Source organism: Parasteatoda tepidariorum, chromosome X1 (genome assembly GCF_043381705.1).
Source record: "Parasteatoda tepidariorum isolate YZ-2023 chromosome X1, CAS_Ptep_4.0, whole genome shotgun sequence".
Classification (NCBI taxonomy): Eukaryota; Metazoa; Arthropoda; class Arachnida; order Araneae; family Theridiidae; genus Parasteatoda; species Parasteatoda tepidariorum.
Genome location: NC_092214.1, coordinates 36,659,504 through 36,683,432, shown reverse-complemented (window position 1 = coordinate 36,683,432; position 23,929 = coordinate 36,659,504). Strand labels below are relative to the sequence as shown.

The window sequence follows — 23,929 nt, the reverse complement described above, 5'->3', positions numbered from 1 at the left end:
AAATGTAGAACCAAGTTAGAAAAAAATATGCCATGTTTTGTGAGTGAAATCCAAATCCGCCGAAGAGGGGGAAGGTTTATTTATACAAAAAAGTATGTTTCCACATCTGATTTCGTAACTTTAAATATCGTCTGCACAAATTAATAAACAGATTTAAGGATGGCCCTCTGAAAAAGTTTGAGTACTCCTAGTACATGAAACTCTGATCACTAGATCAAAAGTTATTAAGGTGTTTCGTATTTTTTATTTTGCCCACTGTGCATAGCAATTGATTTAGACCTATGCTAGCTAAGCATAAATTCGGTGCATAAACAGATAATAAGCTAGATTATTAACTAAAGCCCTCAAAACACTGCTTACATACAAGTGAGATATTAATTTTTACAAGAGTAATACTTCAAGTTTTTTTATAACATACGCAATAGTTACAACCAAAAAACACCTTGCCATTATTTTTTTTTCCTCTCGAAATTCAATTCTTAATTTTTTTAAATTCTAATAAGGATATTATTAGAAAATAAATGCGTGATTTTAGTTAGTATTTGGGGGACTTCCAAGAATCTGGAGAATGAAAGCCTTCATTTAAGATAATCATTAAGTTATTACCTTTTTGTAGTTACGCGTGCATAAATCTATAAGTGTACTTCTTCAAAACAGATAACCAAAGCATAGCAAAAATAGTACTTTTCGGTTCATTTTCACAGCTGGGATTTAAAAGAAATTTAAGTTTGTTTTCTATTCCAGAGAATCGTTAGATCAGAGAGAAGAAAAAAAAGAAAAAAGTGGGAAAAGCGCCAACCACAGTTACAAGAACTACGAACTCTTGTTGAAATTGCATTCCTGATTGCTTTAATTTTACTTTGCCTTGAATTAAAACAAAGGCTCATCTAGTTGGCATTGTTACACTTAATAATGAGGTTAACAGCACATTAAAATTACATAATGTTTTGATATAATGAGCGATTTTTTTTTTTAATTTTGCATTTAAAGCGATCAAAAAGGGAGATATGGGCTTATCCAGACTTTTTACGGGGCTCATTTTTGAGAAAAATTTAAATATTTTTTGAAAATTTCTTAATCATGTCAAACGTAAAACATTCCATTTAAACAGTCACCATACTTCATGCATAATTAATGTCTAGAATATTTATGTTTAGAGTTGTTTTTAAATACTTTTGCTGCTTCAAAAGTATTTAAAAACAAGTACAGTAATTTAATAAAATTCTAAAAAATAAACATACTTTTATAAAAGGTAGCTTCGGTTAATTTTTGCGAACATAATCTTGAAAGGGGATTGTTTTCATAAATTTGAATTTCATGACGAGGCCATTTTCACGAATTTGAATTATGTGAACAGACAGTAAAGCGGTCTCAATTACTTCTGAAAATTGTTTTTTTTTATTTTACACAAATGTGCTTCATTAAATGTTCCTTAAATTGAAATAGTAGGTTAAGTCTAAAGTTTCTATCACAATATGCATCTTACAAATTAAAAGATAAGTTTCTTAACTATAAAGTGCATCAAAGATGCAGTGCAGCGTAAGAAGATAACTACAACCAAGCACCTTTAAGGGCATTTAAAAAACGAAAATCAAAAATAAGCACCTTTAAGTACTTTTTAAAAACGCTACGCACCCCGAATAACCACTATAATTTGTTGATTGAATTTTAATCGGGCCCTCAGCATTTCAGAGTTCAGGTCAATTGTCCCTCACTCCCCCCTCCTTGAGTGCGGCCTTGACTACATCACATGTAAAATTATACGCATAATATTCCGAAATGGTCACATAAACTAAAAATGTCTTACTTTTTCACCGAAATTCCAGAATTTCGAAATTTCACATAGAGTTAACACATGTACCCGGTCTCGGTGAATTTACTTTTTTTTCTTTCAGAAAATAGTACATCTATGAGTTGGGATGAAAAATCATAAAAACAAGTAGTACATCTATGAGTTGGGATGAAATCATAAAAAAAGTAGTACATCTATGAGTTGGGATGAAATCATAAAAATAGTAGTACATCTATGAGTTGGGATGAAATCATAAAAAAAGTAGTACATCTATGAGTTTTCAGGAATGATGTAAACAATATATATCTTGATTAAATCTGTAAGTTCCTAGGCCGAACAATTTAGTTCCAGCAGGCCTTCGAATCGTAGTAACCCGGTCTAAACCCGACTTCCCTTTATAGATAAACAAGTTTTTATGTAACCCCATATTAAAATAACAAAGCAAAGTATTGCATAGTAAATAAATATCAAACGTCCTATAAATTTAAACTGAATTTGAAAAAGAAATAACTGCAGTTTAAGTGTTTTGTATCTGATACATTTATGATTAGGTTAAGGAGTTTTTATTTTACGCGTTACAATCATAGACTAAGGGAAATAATGCTAAATTTCACAACTTCCATCGCCAATTGACCCCAAAGTAAAATGACACACTCACGTGACTAGCTACGAAATCGCCCTTCTATCTCTGTAAATGTGGTCTAAAATATAAACAGCTGTTTATTTGAGTGCTCTTTGAATTTAAAACAGAATTTACGGCATTCATTGAAAATTTTATAGTTCTGTCTAGCTATCATTTTTCAAATGCATAAGTTTTACACAATTCAAATAAATAATATTTATTTATTATTTTTAAAAAAATGACGAAACTTTTTAAGCTAATTTATATTGATGTTCATAATTGTTGAATACATAAAAAAAAGGCATTTGGTATCGCATTTGATTGGCTGCTAAATTTATATTTTATTTAGAAAAACCTGAGTATTTTCAAATTCAAAAAGCCAATTCAGTCGTAGAATTATGAAAATTAAAAAGAAAAATATTTGCAGTTAATTCAGTCAAATGTTCCTTTAAAGAACAGGCTAATAGATGAAACGGACCGTGCCGGATGTAGTTTATTTACTAAAATTAATTCATTAAGTTAAAGCATAAGTTAGCTTGCAAGTGATCTGCAATCTGAAAGAATTTGAAAAACAGCAAAAGCCTATTGAATAGTGTTGGGCGAAATTTAGATTTCAATATGGCGATATATCAATATTTCAATATATATCACGATATTTTTTTGTTATATTGGTACATATTTTCCTCATCAAAATTAAATATATCAAAACACAAGATTATATCAAGGCTTCGTAGAAGGCTCAAGAAAAAATCAGAACATTTTTCAAGGAAATCAGGACACTTTTCAGAAAAGTATACATATATGATACTTTTAAAAAAGGCGAACGGTGAACTAAAAAGTGTAATTTGCTCTATTTGAGTGCAATACAAGCAAATTTTACCCCAGAAAAATAATAATAAAAATTATCATTTTTAAATTCAGAATTAGTTTGTTTAGAATATAAAGTTTCCAGTATAATGTTACCAATACCGAATAACACATAATTATAAATCTCAAATCAATCCATGTAAGATTTTATAGCAATTTTGCATTAAAAAATAAATAGTATCAATTTAGAAAATATTCTCTCATATCAATATTAAATTAAAAATTGTTCAAAACTTCTTTAATCAAATAATTTTAAACTAAGGTTTCCATAATCTCAAAACGTAACACAAAATATGCCGATGCTTTACAATCTTGTTATTAAAGTAATCTAGTGGAAAGTTCCTCTATTAACCATTTAAAATTATATAAGATTACTATATTGTTTATTGGAATAAATCCTTTTTAACATCGGATGAAAGGAAAAAATAAATTATAGTGAATCTACAAAACTTCACTCTACAATATTTGTTACTGTACGACCCCTGAATTAATCACCTAAAAATTTGATAATGTTGATTTCTTAAATAAGTATCGTTTTTATAAAATGACTGCTTTGAAAGTTAGAAACAATAATGAATCCTGCAGGTAAAATTATATCCCAGAACTATGTTTGTATATACTCACAATTAGTGAACGGTCCCTGAGTGTATCAAATTTCTGCAATTTTTATAAGCATTATAGATAAAAAAAGAAAGATGTTTGATCGAAATTGGGGCAATTATGGACGAAATATTTTTTATACGAAATATAAGAACTACTATGAAACCCTGAATGCCGCATTCGATAGATCTAATAATTTAACCTTTTACTGACGGCTGGGAGATAATTGGATCAGAATAACTTCATATGCTAAGTGAGCAAAAGGTTAAATTCCCTCTTAATAGCCAGTGTCCAGTAGACTCCAATAAATTAGTAGCTTATTTTTCCTCAAACCTAATGAGTCGGTGACCGATATCGATAGGTCCTTTTCATTTAATAGCCACTTTTCATTTAATAAACATTTATTTTTTGCTGGATTAAATTGATATTTTTAAATGCAAATTTAATATTAGAAATAAACTACGGCTATAAAAAGTTAATTCAACAATAAAAATAATATAAATATATGACGAAATTTAGTTAAACATACTGGCTTTAAAGATTTTTATTTAAAAAATATTTTGCGAGGCAAAATACATTTAATGTATACATTAACTTTTAAATATGTGAATTGTTAAAGAACTCTTCTTCCACGTGAATCTTTCCATCACAAATAGATGGATTCTGAAGAATTAAAATTTTGAATGGAGACATTAGACATATTAACAACTTTGAAATGTGTGAATTGTTAAAGAACTCTTCTTCTACGTGAATCTTTCCATCACAAATTGATGGATTCTGAAGAATTAAAATTTTGAATGGAGACATTAGACATATTAACAACATTGAAATATGTGAATTGTTAAAGAACTCTTCTTCTACGTGAATCTTTCCATCACAAATTGATGGATTCTGAAGGAACAAAATTTTGAATTTAGACATTGGACATTTTAACAACTTTGAAATATGTGAATTGTTAAAGAACTCTTCTTCTACGTGAATCTTTCCATCACAAATTGATGGATTCTGAAGGAACAAAATTTTGAATGGAGACATAGGACATTTTAATGAAAATTCTGTTTTCCCTAGTCCTTCTGTGTGGAGGTACTTTTATCATTAAATGATTTTCAATAAATAAAGACACGATCTAAAAGAGTGACCGGTTGTTCATTTAAAAGTCGCCACCTTTTTTTGTACACTAGCCACGTGGCGAGAGCGTATTTTCAGATCTAGTATTCGATAACTATAGTCATCAATAAAATTCGCGACACTACTGCATTTGATATTAATAGTTATACATAATGATCACGATATTTATCGTTGATGATAATGATCGTGATGTTAATGTAAAAAATGGTGGTTACGATAATATCATCAGAATTATTTTTAAAAAATTTCGATACGTTATATTTAACAATATGTATCCCAGCTCTAATTCTGAAATAAATACATTAATAACTTTTTAGAACTGCTTTATCGTTTTTTTTTTAACGGTAACTACTTATTGGCGTATCTTGGGAATTAATACAGCTATTAATCGAATCTCAAAGTCATCGATTATAGCCAATATTTACAATTAATATAAGTTTGACTTACCTCTTTCGGCTCGGGTGGAAATGCAAATCCAGTCTCCTCAGTTCTTGGAGTCTGGATTGCAGTTAAAGGGGCAGGAACGGGTTTTGTCATTTCCTGCAAAATAAGAAAAATAAATTAATACGACACCAAGATATTAAGCTATTTCAATTAAATATAGATTTTAAACGAATTTTATTTTTATTGTAATAAAAAGTTGATGACACGGATATATTTATAGCAGTTTCTGCTTCGTATAAGAGCCCAATTCTAAATACTAAAAAGAACCAGTATCTAGGAATATATTGATTAGCAAAACATATGTGGTATATATCCATTTAGATTTAACATGAAGTTAGCATTAGAAGAAAAAAAAATTTTAAAGTAAATTTCATAGTTCAGAGAAAAGCTGCATATTTTAATGACGTATATTATTTTTATTTTAAAAAAATTGTTTACCTTGCACCTTATATTTAAATCTTTAAATTACAAACTATTAGAATAGCAGTTCAAAAACTTTTTCAAGAAAAGATGAATTACTTGAAAATTTATCTCACGAAGTAGAGTAAAATATGGCTTAAATACACGAAAAGTATCGACAGGCGTTTAATGTAATGCAAACTGCAGTGTGCAGTCATACGAGTATTGTAAACAGGTTGACGATAAACAATCAAGGCAATAAAAATTTTCTGTGAAATTTATGCATTTTATTTATTAAACAAATTTGAGAAGACAAGTTTATTCCAAATAATCACAGATTAATATCGCATTTCACAAAATAATACAAAAAAATTTTTTTACAAAATTTGAAGGGTGAAAAATGAAACTTTTGAAAATATGAAACTAAAATTTTTACTAAAAAATGTAGAGAGCTTCCATCAATCGTGTATTGTCATAATTAGTTTACTTTATTCATGAAAAGACAAATTCCGATAATTTTAACGAATAAAATGTTTAAAGCGATTCTAAAACCTGTCACTTTAAGATCGATATCATGGTTTATAATTAGGGTTGCAAGTTTCTGCTAAAAAAATTTATATTTAACTTTTGAAATTTTAATATTTAATATTTTTACACAGAATTGTAAAAACTTTTCTTGTTAATGTACGCTGCAGTGCAATAGAAGAACAACGTAAGTTCTTCATGTTAGATTTCGAGATAAGTGGCTTAACTATTTTCTCTCCTCTGCTATAGTATTAGCAACGATAAAATAAAAGTTCAGAAATGTAATAAAAAAAATTAACTATATATTTTATATTAATTAATTAATTATTTGTTTTTGCAATATGTAGTTTATCATACAAAAAGGCCACATAGATACAAATCTCTTTCTTTTTTTTTTTTTTTTTTTTTTTTTTTTTTTTTTTTTGTTGCTTACGTTGATTTCTCCAATGCATGGCAATATGCCGTGCACCAAATATACGTTTGCCAGCATTTCTACACAAAGGATTTCAAAACTTTTATTTTGGTATATTTTCTGGTTAAGTCCATATTTTTTCCCCTTTTGCTTCATCTAAAAAAATCTTCCAAAGATAGAATAGAATTATCAAAAAGGGTAACAATATGTTTGCTAAAAATTGAATATATAAGTAAAATATGATGAATCGTTAGATGAGTGTTTTAAGTACTACACAGAGAAGGCTCCCACTTGGGTCTAGGTTTCATGATAAATTGTACTCTGGCTAAGCCAAAACCTTGACAAAATCCTTCATCAAAAGAATTGGCGACATGTTTAAAAAGCGGTTGTTTGAACAAAGTTGGACGATTTTGTAAATTTTCAGAATTTAATCGATTAATCATTGAATACATTTATACATATAACAGAATTGATCATTATACTTTATTTAGAAATCCATTTTATTGGAGAATAAAGTTGCATAATACTTCTAGGTATTGAAGCATGTTGAAAGTCAAATGACATTGTTATAGTGTACTTATTTTCTTACCATTTTTTTTATTGGTTATTGTTACGATACCACGAACTAGCATTTTCCTTGTTTTCTCAGTGATCAGACAAGGAAATAACATTCGTTATTATTAAAAAGTTACATACAAACAAAATAAATGGTTAAGAATTTTTGGATGTTTTCCTTTTTGAAGATAGAATACACTTTTTGAAAAATCAGCTTTACTAACTCAACATTTTTCTGCATTTATAACAATTGTATTTCTAATATCTATTTAAGCGCAAGAAACACTTAATTGGTCAAAAACTTAATACTGGAATTAAAATATTTTTAACTGCTTAGTTGTAAGAAAGAAAAATAAATACTAAAATTAAGTTACAACGTGTTTTATTTGTTTATTTGTTTGTTTTAATGTGCTAGCAATCCAATAAAAAAATCTATTTTAAGAAAAATTTTATAAAAAGGAAAGATTATCGATATTGAATAATGTAATTACCAAATGGATGAAAATAAGTTACAAAATAAAATGATTTTATGCCTTTTTGATTTATCGATACGTATTTGATTACCTGGATAAAAACAAATGAGTCAAATAATGAAATGGTTACAAATAATAGTATTGTAAGCAAATCATTCCAAGGAAAAAACTTGCCTCTTGAAACATAAAAGTTCAATATTATCAAGCACTACTGCAAGTGATCTGGCAATAACAACCTCAGGGATGTTTCCCAGACCGTCGCCAATAGCCCATTGTGCAGCTCTAGTGCGACGTAAATTAATTACAACAACAACTGGCAATAATAACAGCACAACTACAAATATTCGCTCTCAAAAAATTAAACTTGTATCCGAGTTGCCTGAATGGATAAAGCAAAAAATATCGAAAATATAGACATTTTTTAAACATCTCCATACGGTGGTTTAAAAAGTATTATAAATCATGATACGCGGTAAATCATGAATACTATTTCTTACAATACAAATTTCTTGATTAAAAAAAGGCCAAGAAAAAAATATTTTTAAATATATTTTGTCATTTAATTAATTTAATTAAGTAATAGCAAAGCAACAAATTTCTAATCATATTAGGTGGAAATTTAAAATAACTAAGTCTTATTCTCAAAAATTCAAAATTTTTAGCAGATTTGTAAGACTGATTTAACCAAAACGAGAACCCAAAAAAACGTAAAATGTAATATTGATGCAACGAAATTTTAACTAAAGAAAAAACTAAGTTAATTCAAGCAACAAAGGCATAACTTCCGTTCAAGGTAAATTTGATCGGATCTACCCTACACAATGCAAATCACTTCTAAAATATATATTTTACTTTAAAACCTGAAGTCTTGTAAATCCTAGGTTTTACCACAAAAGCTTGGTAAAAGCCGAAATGGAATCACATTAAAGCATACTTCGAATTTTTACCAAGCCACTTCGGTAAAAGCTAGATTTTGCCGGCAAAAGCAAAGATTTACCAGATTTCGGGTTTTCACCATAACAAATGTAAAAGACTGAAGTCTGGTAAGTTCTAGGTTTTACCGCAAAAGCTTCATAAAAGGTCGAAATGGAATGATATTAAAGCTTTTGGTAAAAGCTAGATTTTTCCGGTAAAACTTATGATTTATCAGACTTCGAGGTTTTACAGTTATTACGGGATCGGATTTTACCGTAACAACTCCAAAAGCCCGAAGTCAGGTGAATCCTAGATTTTACCCCAAAGGATTGATAAAAAGCCGAAATGGAATAAAAAAGAATACTTCAAGTCACTTTGGGTTTTTACCGTAGCACATATAAAGAAAAGTATAAAAGCTTTATTCGGGTTTAATAAAGATCATTTACAGGAGTTGGCAGCGTATAGAAAGATAGGAAGTAAAAGCAAACAACCAATTATAATACTGTCTCTAACTCAAACAATAGCTAAGACAAGAATCGTCTCAATTTGGAGACAATTGTGCCCTCGAATCGGCATCTTGTCAGAGAGATAAAAATCATATCTTAAAAACTTGATAAAATTACTGCGATTTACTACATTTTTCAACACGTGCAGCCATATAAACAAACTTATAAATTAGATTTGAGGATAAAATCAGGTTCCCTAACATTCATAAGTTGCTTGAATGATTTATTTCAAAAATGGCCATTTAAAATTTCTAGAATTTCTTTATTAAATATAGCATTTGACTTCGCCATTTACGTTTTCAACGAAACTTAGAATATTGAATAATATATACACAGTTATAAAAAAAGAAAAGGGAAAAAACTTTAATCCGAAGAAGAGAAAAACAGTTGTCTTGTATTATGCTAAAGAGCATCGAGCCTGGAAAAGATCTGTAATGGGAGATGGCAGTTTGCAGAAAGAAGGAAGAAGTGGCATGCAACTAAGCCATAACACCGTTCACAAGCTCAAACAAGATACCGATCGATTTTATGGCTTTGTTACTTTATTTCCAGCAACGTAGGGCACGTATCTTATTTCTCCCCTCTTCAATGCTGTTTTATGTTTTTTTCCTAAGTGAAAAAATATGTTTAAAAAATTTCAAAAGTATGAGATTACTTCCATCAGCTAACTTAAACATAAAGTTAATGCAAAATTATACTTTCTGTTACCAGCATTGAAAAACATAAATAAAGTAATCTCCATTAATATTTTTTCTTACCAATCTGTAAGATGCTTTTATCCCTTTTTTCAGTAGTTTTCTTACCGGGAGCTATCTTAGAAATTTTTAAGTCAACATGAGCCATGGTAAGAAGAGCATATTAATTTGAATAACAGCCATATTGATAAAACTGGTATTCATTGTTAGATTTGATAACTTGAGATGTTTAGATTTAAAAATCAGCTTATTCAATTTTCAGACATTTTATAAGGAGAAAACATTTCTTTTTCCAAAAATTTATATGCAAAACTTTTGAGTCCATGTTTTTAAAACTATGAATTCTTCTTCACATCCGAATATTTTATTTTTGGGCAATAAAAAGGAAAAAATTTATTTCATAGCATCAAAATTAACACACGCATGTATATGTAATGTATTTTAAATTTCCATTACATTAATTTTCCATTTCTTTTTAATTAATTAAATTTGTGAAGAAGAAAAACTTTTATTTAAGTAAGACGAATATATCATATTTATACATAAACAAGGAAAAATATTTAAGGAATTTAAAATACTGCCTAATGTTGCAATTTATCAAAAAGAATTGTTTAAAATTTTTTTAAGAAAGGTACTGAATAAAGAACTGATTCAGCTAAAAGAAATTTCTTTTAAATAAATCACCCCAACTTGTGCTACTTTTAAGACAACCTACAGAATTTTTTAAAGAAGAAAAGCTACGTTTTCATCTCAGAGTTTAAAAAACTTTTAAAAGTTTTAAAAATAACAAAACAAAAATAAATTAATTTTAAAAAATATTTCAAATCGAGTTCATTTAAATATGAACCAAAATACTTTTACGTTAATTCCAGTATAAAAAACAAACTTAAGTTTCTGTCTCATTTTCAAATCTAGAGTAGTTTTCACATAAAAATAATGAATAATTTCCAATAAAAAAGAATTCAAACTAGTAAAACAGACATACAGTGTCGTAAAAGGGTAAATGTAGGGTACTAATTTCGAATAAAAAAGAATTCAAACTAGAAAAACAGATATACAGTGTCGTGAAAGGGTAAATGTAGGGTAATAATTTCCAATAAAAAAGAATTCAAACTAGAAAAACAGATGTCCAGTGTCGTAAAAAGGTAAATGTAGGCTAATAATTTCCAATAAAAAAGAATTCAAACTAGAAAAATAGATGTACAGTGTCGTAAAAGGGTAAATGTAGGCTAATAATTTCCAATAAAAAAGAATTCAAACTAGAAAAACAGATGTACAGTGTTGTAAAAGGGTAAATGTAGGGTAATAATTTCCAATAAGAAAGAATTCAAACTAGAAAAACAGATGTACAGTGTCGTAAAAGGTTAAATGTAGGCTAATAATTTCCAATAAAAAAGAATTCAAACTAGAAAAATAGATGTACAGTGTCGTAAAAGGGTAAATGTAGGAAAACACAAGGAAGCAAAGCAAAACACTGCTAAATCTCGGCCTTTAGTACGAGTACTACATTTTTGATCTCTACCAACCAAAAACAATTTTTAATATCTGAGAACAGTAAATTTCTTAACAGCCAGCAAAAATTTTATTTGAAAATCTCGGTTGATGAAAGCTTCTTTAGGTTCGATCTAAAAAAAGTCCGTTTACGCAGCTATAAGATTTACTTCAGGTGCTTTAAATCAAATAAAGCTGGTCACCTTTACAACGACGTTGTTTAGATTGAATGTTGCGCATTATATTCAGTAATCTTTAATGCAAGATAGGGATCAAGCTTCTTAAAATATCATCACCTGCAGTAAAATGAAGCTCTTAAAAAGTTACCTTTGATTTTTTTTAATAGTTAACTTAGCATTTAATTTACTTTAATATTTAATAATTGAGCCTTCGTTAGTTACATGTAATTCTTGCGTTTGGATAATTCTTAATTTCTGATGTCGAGATTTGCTTGGATCAGCACAGAACTTCAAAAACTGAAAAAAGCTAAATCAATCTTTCAGAGGCGTGGTGGCTCAGGGGATAGAGAGCTCCTTTCAATGATGCAACCCAGGTTCGATTCGCAGCATTTGCTAATCGATAGGAATTCTGCACCCGGCTCACATCGACCACAATGCTGATGTAAAATATCCTCAGTGGTAGACGGATCATGGGTTCGAATCCCCTTGCCATAAGGATAACCGTGGAAGGTTTTTGTGGTTTTCCTCTCCTTGTAATGCAAATGCGGGGTAAGTTCCATCAAAAAGTCCTCCACGAAGGCGAATTTCTTCCAATACGCGAGCTCCCTTGTCTTTTGGATAGGGTTCAAAATTACAAGGCTACGGAGTTGAACATAGGTTGAGCATAACCCAAAATTGGGTCGGCTGTTTAAAGACGATCAAAAAATAAAATAAATTGATTGAGCAGGTTTAGAAACTAAACACTTCAATTATCACATAACTCATCATTTTAGAACCGCGATGGCTCAGGGGATAGAGCGGTTCGCCTTCCAATGAGGTGAACCGGGGTTCGATCCCGGCGATGGCTGGTCTATACGAATTCAGCATCCGGCTTGCACCAACCACAGTGCTGACGTGAAATATCCTCAGTGGTAGACGGATCATGGATTAGAGTCTCCTTGTCGTCAGGCTAACCGTGGGAGGTTCTCGTGGTCTTCCTCTCCATGCAACGCAAATGCGGGTTAGTTCTATCTAAAAGTTCTCCACGAAGGCAAATTTCTCCCAATGCTTGATGCAGGAGTTCCCTTTTCTTCTGGATTGGGTTCAAAATTGCAAGGTTACGGAGTTGAACATAAGTAGTCGTAAACCCAAAAATTGGGTAGGCAGTTCATCGACGGTTATTAAAAAAAAAAAAAACTCATCATTTTGTGCAAATAAAGTACCAAATTACCTTATTACTTTTTATTCTTAAAGAAACAAATCACTCGCAATTTTTTTAAAACATTTATTTCACATACCGGAGAAAATCAATAAAATATTAAAAAGAAATTCGAAGCAACGTAAAAGAATGTTTAAGCGACTAAAAATAACTGAAATATTTGAAGACCATTCGACACACGACTATAGCAAAAATCAATAATCTTTTACCGATCACTGGATTATTAGATTCAAACCATCGAGCAAAATCAATAAAATACCTTATGGAAGTCACTGTTAGTCAAAATTGATGCCTTGTTTATCGAAAAGCATCTGTTATTAGATCCAGTGAAAAACATTTACTATGAGGGTCTATTTGAACGGGCCTATAATAGGTCATGCAATGTTTTCTCCTCCATTAATCTTACTATTCATCATTTCTAAGAGCTTCTTAATCTGGAATATGCGGGAAGTCAACATAGCGGAAGGAAATTCATTTAAGAGCATGTGGCGAATTACTTAATAACAAATCTCTAAAGTGTTTTTACGGAATTGTCAATTAAATTAACATATTATCGGGAAAAGGAGTACAATAGAAGGTGGGGAAATTGAAACAAAGCATCTTAACAGCTTTTTCTCTTTTTCTTTACTAAAATTGTTTTTTATCTGCGCAGTAGAATGATTAAATTGCAGTGTAGATGCCTTTTTTTCTCTTAATTAAAAGCATTGTTTTTACTAGAAATTGTTTCTTTTGAAAGACAACTAATTTTTAAAGTTGTAATTGTTCGTTTTAATTCAAGGAGACATTTTGTTTCTGGTGTGTCGTGTAAAAAAACCCACTACAAAAAAGAAAAAGAGGTTTGTAGAGTAAAAATAAATTGCTGGCAGAGGATTTATTTCGCAGCTTAAAACAGCAAAATAAAGTTCATTGTTAGTTTAAATAATATTTTTTCTTTAAAAAAAGTGACGCGTTTGATTTCGAAAACAATTTTAATTTACCTTTTTTACAAAACTGATTTCTGATTTTGATGATTTTTACTGATGATTGATGATTTGATGATTTTTTTGATGATTAAACTGATTTTTTTTTTTTTTTTTTTTAATCTTCGTTTGTTTTCATGAACGATTCTGGTTAAAAACTGGTCATTCCCGTTTTTTTTTTTCAAATTTATATGAACACTAAGTAGTCATTCCTTATTTTTGTCCAACATTTTTAAAAACAAGTTTTTTATTTAAAAACAAAAAACCATTTTAAAAATTTAAGAAGTCATATTTTTTATTAAAAAAATCTTAATATGTTTAGTTAATCTTTATTAGTTTTTTTTATTTTTTCCATTTTTTTGTTCTACCAAATAAACAGATACTTGCATAACTAAATATGTCTTTTAACACTTTCTTGACTAGCTACGAGTTAACTCGTCCTTTCATTTCCAAACGTTGTTGACCGATTAACTCGTCAGTGCACTTGCATTATCTATTTCAATTCATGAAACCCAAGGCGATATAGAATATCGCAAAAGCTTTGCGCTTTGTATCCAAAGTTTATTCTAATTTCATTCAGTATAAATATAAAAAAAATTTGAAGTTTATTTCGATTGTTTTATTTTATTTCCATATTCAAACACAAAAATAATAGCCTGTTTCGTAATATAGTTTCTGTAAAAAATTGCGGGTAAGATGAGAAATTCAATAACTTAAAAAGGTAAACTGATGCTTATTTAAAAGTCTAAAATGTTGAAATCGGTAAAAAAACTGGGTGGAATCCACAATGTCTAATTTTTTTTTCTTCGTATTTCAAGGTTTCTATTTTATGGAACATTAGTTTCCATTACTCCCAAAAATCAATGTAAGGTTGAATTTTGTATCAACTTCCAATTATATCAAGGACAAGGATACTGTCGGAAACAATGCTTGTAAACTTCTCTATTATCAGCAGCTAAGTGTAAATCTTGAAGGTCATAGAACTTAACACAACGTAAGAAAAAAAGAAGAAAAAACTGCATCGAAGCGGAAGACTAGATGAAAAAAGGGGCAAGGCTTCCAGAATGAAATTATTCTAAACCAAAAGTGTGAAATTTAAAACGTGAGAAATTGTTTATTTATTTTTCTTTTTTTTAAATTATAAAATTATTTCAGAAAATAAAATATTGATTGTCAATTAAGTGTACTTTTAAAGTAGCCAAAAAATCATTTTACTTTCATTTAAAAAAAATAATAACTATCCCGCAGGCAATGGGCACTTAACATACTGTTAACCGGTGCCAAGTTAACTTCGTCTTTTCATGTCCAAACGATGTTAATCAATGTGAAGTTAACGTCATTGCACTTGCATTATCTATTTCAATTTATGAATCCCAGGGCAATATAGAATATTGCAACAATTTTGCGCATCGTGTTTAGTCAAAAGCTTTGCCCACCACGTATCAAAAATAATAGCCGGTGACATGATATATTTTCTGTGAAAAATTCCTGGTCAACAAAGTATTAATTGTTAGGCTTATCACATAAATAATCAAAAACTACAATTATACTAAAAACTATTGCACTTGCATTATCTATTTCAATTTATGAATCCCAGGGCAATATAGAATATAGCAACAATTTCGAGCATCGTTTTTAGTCAAAAGCTTTGCTCACCATGTATCAAAAATAATAGCCGGTGACATGATGTAGTTTCTGTGAAAAATTCCTGGTCAGAAAAGTATTAATTGTTAGGCTTATCACATAATTAATCAAAACTACAATTATGCTAAAAACTATTCTACAAAAAACGGAAACAGCATTTGACAAATTTTTAAATAATTAAATTGCATTAATAGCTTGATATTTGCGTTACAGTGCGACTTATGACATAGTAGTATGTAAATTCGCGTTTATGCCCAATGCGCAATATCTTCCTTTTTCACATGAATTTCAATTTATATTTAATCGAATGTGCATATTTTTTATTACTGTCTATTTTTTTCTCGTTCTCTCTTGTTTATCTGAAGATTTTACTCGCTTCTCACAATTAAATTTTATTACTATATAAAACAATCAAATCTATATAGGAGTTAACCAATTCAACTTTATTATGGAACTTACTAAAACAAAATTCAAACTTGAGTTGTTACAAAAAATCCAATGCGTTTACTCTAAATTTTAATTCAAGAAGTACAGGCTCATACCATCATAGCTTTCACAGAATTATTATTACAAATAAATTTATTTCCTCCTGTAATTCCTTAAATGGACCTAAATATCCCAAATAATACCTAGATATCCCATATAATATATGGTCTCAAAGTAGATTGAAAAGATGAAAATCTGGATTCTCTCTCTGAACCACTTAAAGAATGTTTTGGAGGGAAGAATGTCAACTCTCGTGAGGATTTAACTGAAGCTCTGCAAAAAATGGGTCAATGTACAATATAAAGATTCCCCCCCCCCCTAAGGAATTACATAACTTCCTGACCGCAAGAAAGAAGTGTATTAGAAGTCTGAAAAGCGTGATGTAGAAAAACAGCATGCATTCAATAAACTAAATTTAGCTGATAAATTCCCATTTGTTGTTGCTTTGAAAACACTTGGTAAAAAGTTGGATTATTTCATTCTTTAAATATAGAAGTTAACCATATTTTGTACCAGAGAACCATCAATAAAAATTCGGGAATAGACCACTCCTATGATGGATAATATTAACAAAAAAAGAGTAGAATCAATTTTATACTTTTCTGTTATTGGCTGAAATAATAATAAAGTATGATTGCGCTCATGCATTCTGACAAACTTCATAGCAAACAAAATTGAATTACATTAAAAAAAAGAAATTAAGGAAATTTGTGTCATAATGCGAAGTTTGACCAAGTTTTTGCATAACTGAAGCAACAATATCACGTGAAATATGCTTAGTTGCAATTTTCAAACTATTCTGTCAAATGCGTTTGTATCTGTTTAATGTTTAATTAATATTTAACATTAACCAAACTAATCAGTTACATTTTTTTGCAACACACCATCCACAAATTCTGAACTATTTGTTATTTTTTTAAAAAAATTGTCATTATATGGCCTGCTTTATTTTCATGGTCTTATCGAACTAGTGTTTTAAACTTCATGAGATAATACAGCAGGACGTTAGAATTTTATCGGCAGATCAATAGTGAAAACCCCGCATTGAAGAAAAGAAAGGAAAAAAAGCTTATTACAATCTATTAGCAAGGTCTACCAGATATTTATAGTAAATGAACTTGAAACTACTATCGAAAACAAAATATATAATATAAAAATAACATTTATTTCAAATAATTTTTAACCTTAGGTTTTCCTATAAATCAAAACGGTTTAAAAAGCATCTAAATTATAACAGAAAGGTTTTTAAAAGCTGTTAACTTGTATGTATTTTTTTGCAAAAATTCTTCTTTGTATTTCATTAAAGTTGAGTTTTTAACTCTTAAAAAGTTGGGAAATAATGAACAATTAAAGTTCGTTACAATCCTTTACCAAAGTCTACAAGATATTTAGAATATAGGAATTATTTTAAATGACGCCTCAGACAAGTAAATAATTTGGCACAAAAATGGCAAACTTTCAAATAATTTTTTACGAAATCCTTCTAAGACCCGAGCTTTAAATAAAGAAATAAAATGCGATTTTTACACAGAATATATAGCTTAGAAGTAAGGTAACACATAAATATGATAAAATATTTAAAATATCAATTAATTGTTCTTAGTTATTTTTAATTATTACATAAAAAAGGATGAAAGGACATTTTTTAACCAGTAATAATTATATTCATATCCAATCAATAATTTGTTCAATATTTCGATTGTTTAAAGGAAATTATTCATATAAAAAAAGCAGCAAATATTAAAAAAAAAATTTAAATAACTATTAATTAAATAAATTATGAAAAGAATATGCATTTACAAAAAATTATAGAAGTATTACTCATCGAACTTTTCAATTCAAAATATAATAATCAAATTCAAAAATTAAAAATTACGTTTCTCTGTTAACTATTCTCGATGATTAAAACAGTGAAAATCATAATTCAACTCATTTTATTCATTTTCAGCATAGGTATAAACTACGAACTAATTCAGAATTTAAAATATTTCATCCTTTGCATTAAATATTTATAAAATAATTAGCTTTTTTTTAAGCATATACAGCCATCAAGTCGGGGTTCCACAAAGGAAAATCGATCATTTAGGGTTCCATAGCCAAAAAGAATTTGAAACCGCTGATACAGACAATCACTTTGTAAAAATACACAAACAGAAAAAATTTTCTAAATATTATTTCGGTAATAAAATTGCTTCAAATTTTATCTAACATATTGGACGCTGGGATTCGGTAGATTATACTTCCCCTCGTAAATCAAAACGGTTTAAAGAAAAAGAAAATTATATCTAACGACAGAAAGGCGTTTAAAACGGCCAACTTTCCACCAGGATTCCAAATTGTCCATGTAGCGTCAAGCAGGAAACAATGAATGGCCTTAATAAGTCTATGAGTAGAAGAAATAGAGGAAGAAGGGGGGAATATTCTTTCAGAGAATTAAAATAATCAAACATCTCGCACAAGTGAGCAGGCATGGGTACAACGGATGAAAGCAGGCAGCCATGCCGTGTGATCATAGAGCTAGAACCTTAGTAACCCCGTAGCGTGACCCTACGATCAAAATCTGTTCCATCGGAATCAAGGCATCCGGTCTTTGGCGGAAGGGGTTGGGACATTAAACCCTCATCCTATCATTTCGATCGAAATTCGTTTAGTATCTAAATATACAACTTATTATAGGTGTATTCACTAGGAAGAACCCAGAAGAAAGCTTTTTTTTTTAAAGTCATTTATCAACTCTTTTGAATAGAGAGAAAAATTTAATTTTTTTCTTTCCTAATATCGCTGCAGGCATTTATTACGTTGAAATTAGTAAAAAAATCTCACGCATTTTTCTACAAAGCTGAAAATAGAAAACGTTAATATTAAAAAAAAGAGACTAAATCATTTTATATTTTACTGATTCTCCCAAATGTTTAGCGGAAAGGGTTGGGACATTAAACTCTCATCCTATCATTTTGATCGAAATTCGTTTGATATCTAAATATACAATTTTATATAGGTATTCACTAGGACAGTGTTTCCCAAAGTGTGGTACGCGTACCCCCAGGGGTACGGAAACTGTTTAGAAGGGGTACGCGTTTGTATGTGAAATATGTTGCATCAAACGAAAATTTAAAAAAAAATTATTTAAAAACAAAGCTAGCCATGAAAATTTACGATTACGAATTTTTCTAATGGCCATTTTTTGTAGAGTTAACAGTTAATAATTAGTGGTGTCAACAGCCAGTTGTGATTTTTAACCTTTGTGCAATTTTTTTATAGTAAAAAATGCATTCATTTTTTTATCAGTTGTACACAGCATCACGAAAAATTTAGAACGGGTGCACAAAAGTTATAAGTTTGGGAAACACTGCACTAGGAAGACTCCAGAATACCAGGAATTAAAAGTTTTTTTTTAAAATTCATTTATCAATTCACTTGATTAGAGAGAAAAATTCAATTGTTTCTCTCTTCTAATATCGCCGCAAGCTTTTATTACGTTAAAAATAAGAAATTCTCATGCATTTTTCTACATTGCTAAAAATAGAAAACGTTAAAAATAAAAACATTAAATCATCTCATATTTTAGTAATTTCTCCAGCTATTTTTACTGATTTGGAAGAAGGATTTAGGGCAATATAAGTGGACTAAGATGAAACTTGATCACTATATTATTAATCATTAACTATTTTCTTTTAAAATATAGCAATGTACCGAAGAAAAAAAAACATTTAATTACGTATTTCAACTTAGAATTAAACTGTTGCACCATTTTTTCCTTAAAATACATCAATACTCTCATATTTAAGGACTTGACTATTTCACGTAAACGTCTTATTTATTTCATGATATTCTTGAAGAGAAAAAAATGAACAATAATTATCTTTTTTAAGTTTAGGGGAGAAGGGAAACACTAATAAGTTCAATTGTGCTTGAAATTACACTCAAAAAGAAAATTTCGCACAGGGTTTGTAACATTTTTTAGGCAATAAAAATTATACAACTACACCTAAATAATAACCAAATTAAATGCTAATTGTCGAAATATAACTGGTAAATCAATAAGTCAAATTGAAATTATCTTTTTTTTTTTTTTTTACAGTGAAGCATTAGATAAGAAATCAGTTAATTGTTTTGACTGAAGAAATTAATGCACTAAGCCCAACCGTTAGTAAATATACAATTCAATGAAATAAAACAAAGTTAAGTCTGAATAAAAAATGAAAAAAAAAATTGAGCAAAATAAAAAGAAATGCGGTGAACCGGGTTCGAATCCCAGTCGATACGAATTTCGCATCCGACTTGTACCGACCACAGTGCTGACGTGAAATATTCCCTCCTTCCAATGATGCGACCCAGGTTTGATTCGCAGCGTTGGCTAATCGATACGACGGCTCACACCGACCACAATACTGACGTAAAATATCCACAGCGGTAGACGGATCACGGGTTAGAATCCCTTTGCCGTCAGGCTAACCGTGGGAGGTTCTCGGGTCTTCCTCTCCTTGTAACGCAAATGCGGGTTAGCTCCATCAGAAAGTCCTCCACGAAGACAAATTTCTCCCAATACTCGATCCAGGAGTTCCCTTGTCTTCTGGATTGGGTTCAAAATTACAAGTTTATGGAGTTGAACATTAGTAGTCGTAAACCCATAAAATTGGGTCGGCTTATCAACGACGGTTATAAAAAAATAAAAAGAGAAAAGATCAGTAAAATACTTCAAATTCGTGGAAGCAGTATTTGTCTAAAACGGAACCCCTTAGTGGCCGAATAAATGAAGACTTTGGAGAAATAGAATGATAAGCCACATTTTCAAATTACTAATGAGAGAGTTTTTTTAAGCGTGAAATCACCTCGATTTCCATGTCGACAACAAGATGGTACTGTTTATTGTGCTACTATCTAGGGAACATTCCGAAAACTTGTAAAGTATATATCAGAAAATTATACTAAGCAACAGTTAAATGTAACATTTTAACCCTGAAAAAGTGTGGCTTATTGATATAGTACCCCAAACCATTTTTTCAGCTATAACTAATGAAAAAAATAAATTCATTTTTTACTTCAAGGGGAAAAAAATAACTAGAAGCTGTTAACAAACGGAACTGCATAATGCAAGAAACTGTACTAATTCCGTAATAACGTTTGCTAACATTGGTAATATTAAAAAATCAATAAAAGAATAAAAATATTAAATTTGCTATAAAAACTGAAGAAAACAAATTATTATAACTGACATCTATTTAAACAGCAACTACACTCATCATCATCTTCAAAATAAATTCTTTAATTAAAAATGCATTTTTAAATTTACAATAAACTAATGAAATCTTTCTCTAATAACAGCTTTTAAATTTTTAATAAAACTCTAATTTTCTCTAAAACTTTTTTTAAAAAAATTCTGACTAACAATTAACGTTGATGCTCGTTTAAATTTTCCTAAAATGCCATTAATTATCATTCCAGAAATAGCTAAGTGAAAAGTTATATTAATTTAACAGATTAGAAATTAAGCAAATGAATTCCTGAATTATGATACACATTTTTTATGTACAACCAATAGAAAAGTAAATGCACATTACCAAATACCAAATCAGTAACATCAATTTATTCACAGCGAAAGGAATAAATAAGGGAGGGTTTGTACTACTTTATTTTTTAATACAATTAGTGATTTTTTAAATAAATAACTCTCATTTAAAATTGTTGATTAATTAGTTTCAAAACTCCTTTCATTGGGATAATTACGTTGTTTTAATTAAATATAGCGAAAATATGAACGAAAGTAAAATTAAACTTTTAATAAAATAAGTTTAAAAGTAATTTGTAATATTTCAACTGTTGAAACTAATTATTGCATTTTACATTTACAATTTCATGTAAATGAAAATTATTTAATAAAAATAAAAATAATATTTAATCATTATAATTTTTTTTTTAAAGTTTTGAAACGTAATTGCGACATAACCGAACATCTTAGGCGAAAAAATTAATGAATTGAAAAATTAAAAATATGCAATTTTATTCAGTCAATTGCAATTCAATTTTAATTTGGTAATCAAGCTGCAGAAAAATAATTCATCAAGTTTATCAATTCATATTATANCTAATATATATATATATATATATATATAATAAGCATGCATACATGTTGTTCCCTAAAAGCCTTATTCCTTATCAAAAATAAAGCAAAAAAGCATACACATTGGGTTAATAAATTAATTTTTAAGCGAGGATAAAACAAAAACGGTGACAAATCACAAAAGAGCAGATGTAATAAACAACAAAAGAGGTTTGGACAAAGTTGAAAGATAATTGTTAGAAACAATTTTAAGCTTCAATCTCCAATAAAACCGGTTTCGATGCTTATTATTCAGCGATCAGCCTTTCTGCATAGTGATTTGTTTTTACTTGCTTAAATACTAATTTGCGACCCCAATGTACATACTTTGTTTTTCTTTTTAATAAGGACTTTAAAAATGCATATGAAGGGCGGTCCTTTCACCCCAAATAAATAGCATTAAAAATAAATATCTAATTCTCTATTTTAAAGCTTAATTATTAAAACGCAATAAAACAAGATGAACTGATGTGACTAGGGAGGAAATAATTTCGGCATTGTAGAAATTGAGTACATGCCCAAGATTCCAACAATGTGCAGCAAAAAATCCTATCGTGTTCCTTAAGTTTAAATTTTAATGCGCGTCTAGTTTGTCCGACGTAGCCAAGGTCACATTGAAAAGGAAAGTCATGATATTCATGCGAATGATTTATTTTTCTCAAAATAATTATAAATATTTATCTTCTAGATTGGGTTCAAAATTATAAACCTCTTCAGCGACGGTTATAAAATATTTGTCTTGTGCCGTGGTGGTTCGGGGCTCTCACCTCTCGTTTCCCGGGTTCGAATCCTAGCAACGGCTGATCGATACGAATCCTGCACTCAGCTTTCACCGACTGCAGTGCTGACGTAAAATATCCTCAGTGGTAGACGGATCACGGGTTAGAGTCCCCTTGCCGTCCGGAAGCCGTTTTCGTAGTTTTCCTCACTATGTAACGCATAGCGGGGTAATTCCATCAAAAACCTTCCACGAAGACAAAATTTCTCTCAATACTTGATCCTTGTATTCTGGATTGGGCTCAAAATTTCAAGGTGACGGAGTTGAAAAGTTCAAAAACGGCTGTTCAACGACGGTTATAAAATTTAAAAAAATATTTGTCTAAATAATTTTTACATTTATTTTTTCAACCAATACAGTACGACACATATTTTAGATAACCAGAGCTTTCAAACTCCCAGAAAATTATCTTCAACTTTGATTCCCCCTAACTTAAAAAATACGTCAATTAAAAGATCAATGCCATCAAAAGAACTTGAAAATTAGTTTTAGTAATTATATATATTCAACCACTTTTCGCAGCAGTTTTTATATAGTTTAAGATAATTATTTTTAATCGTCCTTTAAACATTACGATTAAAACAAATTATTTCTACGAAAAGACAAAAATATTCCATTATGTCTATATGGTAATGAATGACACAAAATATAAAGACATCATAAAATAAAATAAGTCACGTTGAAAAACCAGTTTCACTTGTTTGAAACTTAGCTTGATAAATGTGGGACATTGTCTTCTTTAAATCTTTCCCTGTTCGTATTTTTCAAAAAAAAAAAAAAAAAAAAAAACATTTAAATAAGTCTAGAATTTTCTATGAATACAGATTAGAATTATACAAAAACCTTTAAGGAGCAAGAATTTTCTTTATGGACGTCTTTGTATAATGTTAGGAAATTATACAAAAAAATAACAAGATAACTGAGAACAGACTTTGTGAACGCAATGGAGAATAAATTTTGCTCTCGTACCTTTTATAACTGTTAGCGAAAAAGCACAACCATATAAAAAATATACCGACTACATCTGTACCTAATAAAGCATATAACAGTTCAACTAAATGAATTTTTCCGAAGGCGACATTAAACTTGTTACTTCAGATTGTACTTTATTCCAATATCTGATTGAGAAATAATTTCTGGAGAATTTTTTCGTTTTCCTTG

At 29.4% G+C, this 23,929-nt stretch overlaps 1 protein-coding gene and 1 long non-coding RNA gene across 4 annotated transcripts in view; one reads left to right on the top strand and one right to left on the bottom strand.

The window, feature by feature from the left end:
* The window catches only part of LOC139427112 (uncharacterized), a 190,629-nt gene that overhangs the window by 27,345 nt on the left and 139,355 nt on the right, over nt 1-23,929 (top strand). The window lies entirely within an intron of this gene.
* The window catches only part of LOC107448985 (uncharacterized protein DDB_G0283357), a 170,862-nt gene that overhangs the window by 11,892 nt on the left and 135,041 nt on the right, over nt 1-23,929 (bottom strand). For all 3 annotated transcript variants that reach the window (XM_016064371.4, XM_016064373.4, XM_016064372.4), the window contains one exon: nt 5,457-5,549. In XM_016064371.4, the coding sequence (XP_015919857.1) occupies nt 5,457-5,549 (93 nt within the window). The remainder of the gene's footprint in view (nt 1-5,456; nt 5,550-23,929) is intronic.